At 30.7% G+C, this 3,515-nt stretch overlaps 1 protein-coding gene across 3 annotated transcripts; it reads left to right on the top strand.

The window, feature by feature from the left end:
- The first annotated feature begins 529 nt into the window (after nt 1-529).
- LOC107910659 (pentatricopeptide repeat-containing protein At4g14190, chloroplastic) lies at nt 530-2,196 on the top strand. Of its 3 annotated transcripts, XR_005910313.1 has the most exons (3): nt 553-815; nt 954-1,211; nt 1,820-2,196. XR_005910313.1 is itself a non-coding variant. In XM_016838597.2 (2 exons), the coding sequence occupies exons 1-2, from the start codon at nt 963-965 to the stop codon at nt 1,842-1,844; spliced, it is 243 nt and encodes an 80-aa protein (XP_016694086.1). In that variant the 5' UTR covers nt 551-962; the 3' UTR covers nt 1,845-2,196. The 3 variants fall into 3 exon arrangements, 1 of the variants encoding a protein (XP_016694086.1); XR_001687712.2 differs by having other exon boundaries at nt 530-1,211; XM_016838597.2 differs by having other exon boundaries at nt 551-1,180.
- The last annotated feature ends 1,319 nt before the right edge of the window (nt 2,197-3,515 follow it).

Genomic DNA, 3,515 nt, shown 5'->3' with positions numbered 1-3,515 from the left:
ATATATTTATTAATTAAAAATTAAAAAAAAAGCTTGAAACAATATAAAAAAATATAAATGTGCTTAGAAGAAGAATTTAACCTAGAACTAAAAAATGAAACCACTATTATTTAACCATCTAACTAGAGGAGCTAATATGTTAAAAAATTAATTAAAAATAAAACAAAGCTTGAAGCAACATGAAATAAAAAATACAAATATAAGTAGGAGAGGAATAAAACCCAAAACTCAATGAGAAAACTACTAACATTTAACTATCTATCCAAATGAACTTATATATTAAAAAATTCAAAAAATGCATCTACACTGACGTATTTTTTGTCTCTCTCTAAAATTTGTCTCAACTCAAATCCCTAATTTTTTTTTAAATGGCATGTTTATAAAATTTGGCCCTTGGATAGGAGCTAATCACAAGTTGGTTGTGTATATTAAATTTATAATATTTTTATAATATTAATTTTTGTTTAAAAATTTTAATGAATTTCTTTAAAAATCTATACATAGAACATGGATAATTATTTTTAAGGGTATGTTTTGTTTGTTTTCCAGTAATTGATTTTCTGAAAAACATTTTTGTTCTTTTACCATGTTTGTTTGACCAAAAGAATTCTTTTTCAAGAATTCATTTTCAAACACATGGGAAAATGTCTAACCGATTTTATTTCTGTAAGACATTTTCCATTCCTTTTCTTGGGTCAGCCTCTCGTTTCCTTTTCATTTCATTTCCTCCTCATTTCCTCTCTGTGCATCAACGTTAGCCTCTCCTCCTCATCTTGGGTGTGCTTCTTCTTCTTGGGTGTGCTTGTTATCAACAGGTTCTGTTCTCCTTTTCTCTCTCTATTGTTTTGAATGATCGGGAATTTCTACAAAGTTACATTGAGATGGCAATCCTCAATTAATAGTGACAACAAGAAATCAATTCTCATCCAAACCCACTTCCCAAAATCAACCAGGCATTGTTGATGTCTATCCTCTTTTCGCTCATCACCGTCAACGCTGCGGCGGCCGCCGGATGGTTGCTCACCCATACCACGCTTCTTGTTGAGACTTACCATCAACACCGGAGGCTCAGGGCTTTAATTGAAAAGCTGGTGAAGGAGGGCTCTTGCCCTATGCAAATACTTGGAGATGATGGAGATTGGACCAAAAATGATTTCTGGGCTGCAGTTAAATTTTTCAGGCATGCCTTCAAATCCAATGAAATCCTCTAGGTTCCTTTCTTTTTACTCTTTCTCTGTGTTTTAATAATTTTGTGATCTTAAAGTTCAGATTTTTACTAAATTTGGAAGTTGGGTTTTAAGGATGTAATGATGTATTATGATGCTTAATGAAAATGGGACCTTGTCTGGTTTCTGAGAAAGGATGGAAAAAGGAAAAGTTTGGTTAGAAAATGGATGGGAAAATACAGTGAATTTAGTCTTTACAGTTCAGATTTTTACTACATACGGAAGTTGGGTTATAAGTATGTAATGATTTATTATTATGTTTTATCTGAACTGAATGAAAAGGACAGTTTGTTTGGTCTCTGAGTAAGGAATGGAAAATGAGAAATTCGGGTTAAAAAATGGATGGGAAAATATAGGAAATACAGATAGTCCTTAAAGTTCAGATTTTTATTGAGTTTTGAAGTTGGGTTCTATGGTTGTAATGATTATTTTGATGCTTTATTTGAACCGAATGGAAATGGCACTCTGTTTGGTCACTGAGAAAGGGATAGAAAATAGATGGGAAAATACAGAATATTGTAAAATATGGGATGTTTTCTAGTTTTTCTATTCGATTATTCTTTGATTTTTAATGGTTATGCGTTTGTGAACAGGTTTTTCGTATGTGGAAGAACATAGAGAAATCAAGAATCAATGAATTGAACTATGAAAAGATCATGGGATTGTTATGTGAAGAAAGAATTGTGGAAGAAGCAGTCAAGGCACTACAAGAAATGTAGGTTTAACAGGTTATAGTGTTTACAATTAGCAACTTGGTTTGCACTGCCCTTGTGTGCCCAAATATAATCCCAATCTGAAGTGTAAAATATTTGCCGGTTTGAGGTCAGTTTTTGAGTTTTGCCCATATCCCCATAAAATGATTCATGATGGCAAGAATAGCTGTAATTGAAGGGTAATATATGGCAATGGGGGCTATATGTGAACACATTGGCTGAGAAAGAAAAAGGATAACCCTAGATACCTACTTGAAGTTTTGCATTGTTTTAGAGAATGATTATTGATTCAAGAGAGAGAACCATTACATGATAAGGTTTTTCTCGAAAGGGTTTGATGATAAAAGACTCTAGGCCATAATGGCTATTGATTTTTCAGGTTAAACTCGTCTGTAATAGACACTGTAATAGCCTGATTTCGACTCTAATCGGACATAGTGGTTTCGGGACCACAAGTCCGAGTCAAAAAAATATTTTAATATTATTTTGTGTGTTTACTATGTGTGAATTTAATTGTATGAAATTTTCGTGTTTTAATTTCGTCGTTTGAGTGTCCGATTAAATAAAAGGATTATTTTGTGTGTTTATTATGTGTGAATTTAATTTTATGAAATTTTCATGTTTTAATTTCGTCGTTTGAGTGTCTGATTAAATAAAAGGATTAAATCGCGTAAAATAAAAATTTAATGGTTAAATATGAAAGTATCTATTTGTTGTTGTCTTTATAATTTGGAGGATTTAAGAAGCAATTAGTCCACCATTAGGTGAGTGGACGGCAATGGTCAAGAATGACCTTATAATATGTGTTATATATAATTTTAACAAAGGTTAATTCAGTAAATTAAATATTATGGTTAATATATGTTAAATATAAAAATTTAAAACCATGTTCTTCATCTTCTTTTTTACCGAAACTAAGAGAGAAAAATAAGGGTTTAAAGCTTTGGAATATTCAGCACTTACAAAGCTTGATTAAGGTATGAATTTTGTTCGGTTTTTGATAATTTTTACGTTTTTGAGATCGTTGCTTTGAATACTTCAAAACCCATGTCTTAATTTTGTGAATTGTTGATGATTTTGAAATATGCCATTGATGAATGCTTGAACATTGTGATAGTTGATGATGAAAAATGAAAGAAATGTGATAGGTTAACATGTTTTGTTTTTGAATTTTTAGTGAATTTGAGAAATTAGAGCTAAATTGTGAAAATGAATTTTTTAAGGGATTAAAATGTGAAATAAATGAAATGTGTGGACTTGTATGAAGATAATGAACATTCATCCCTAGCTTAGTGTGGGCAAATTTTATGTATTTTGTGTTTTGTGCAAAAAGGACTAAATTGTAAAAATTGTAAAATATTAGGGGCAAAATGGTAATTTTATCATTTATGTATTTTTGGATTTAATTAAATGTTTTGATGAATAAAAAGGTTAAATTTGAATATGTTTAGATCGAGAAACGAAGAAAACAGATTTAGATCGAGGAAAAACGAAAGTAGTTGAATAGTCGATCGTGTCCGTTGATATCCGAGGTAAGTTTATTAGCTATTTAATTTTATTAAACCAGTTTATATTA

Source organism: Gossypium hirsutum, chromosome D02 (genome assembly GCF_007990345.1).
Source record: "Gossypium hirsutum isolate 1008001.06 chromosome D02, Gossypium_hirsutum_v2.1, whole genome shotgun sequence".
NCBI classification, from domain to species: domain Eukaryota; kingdom Viridiplantae; phylum Streptophyta; class Magnoliopsida; order Malvales; family Malvaceae; genus Gossypium; species Gossypium hirsutum.
The sequence above is the reverse complement of the archived record's forward strand: the minus strand, read 5'-3'. Positions and strand labels throughout refer to the sequence as shown.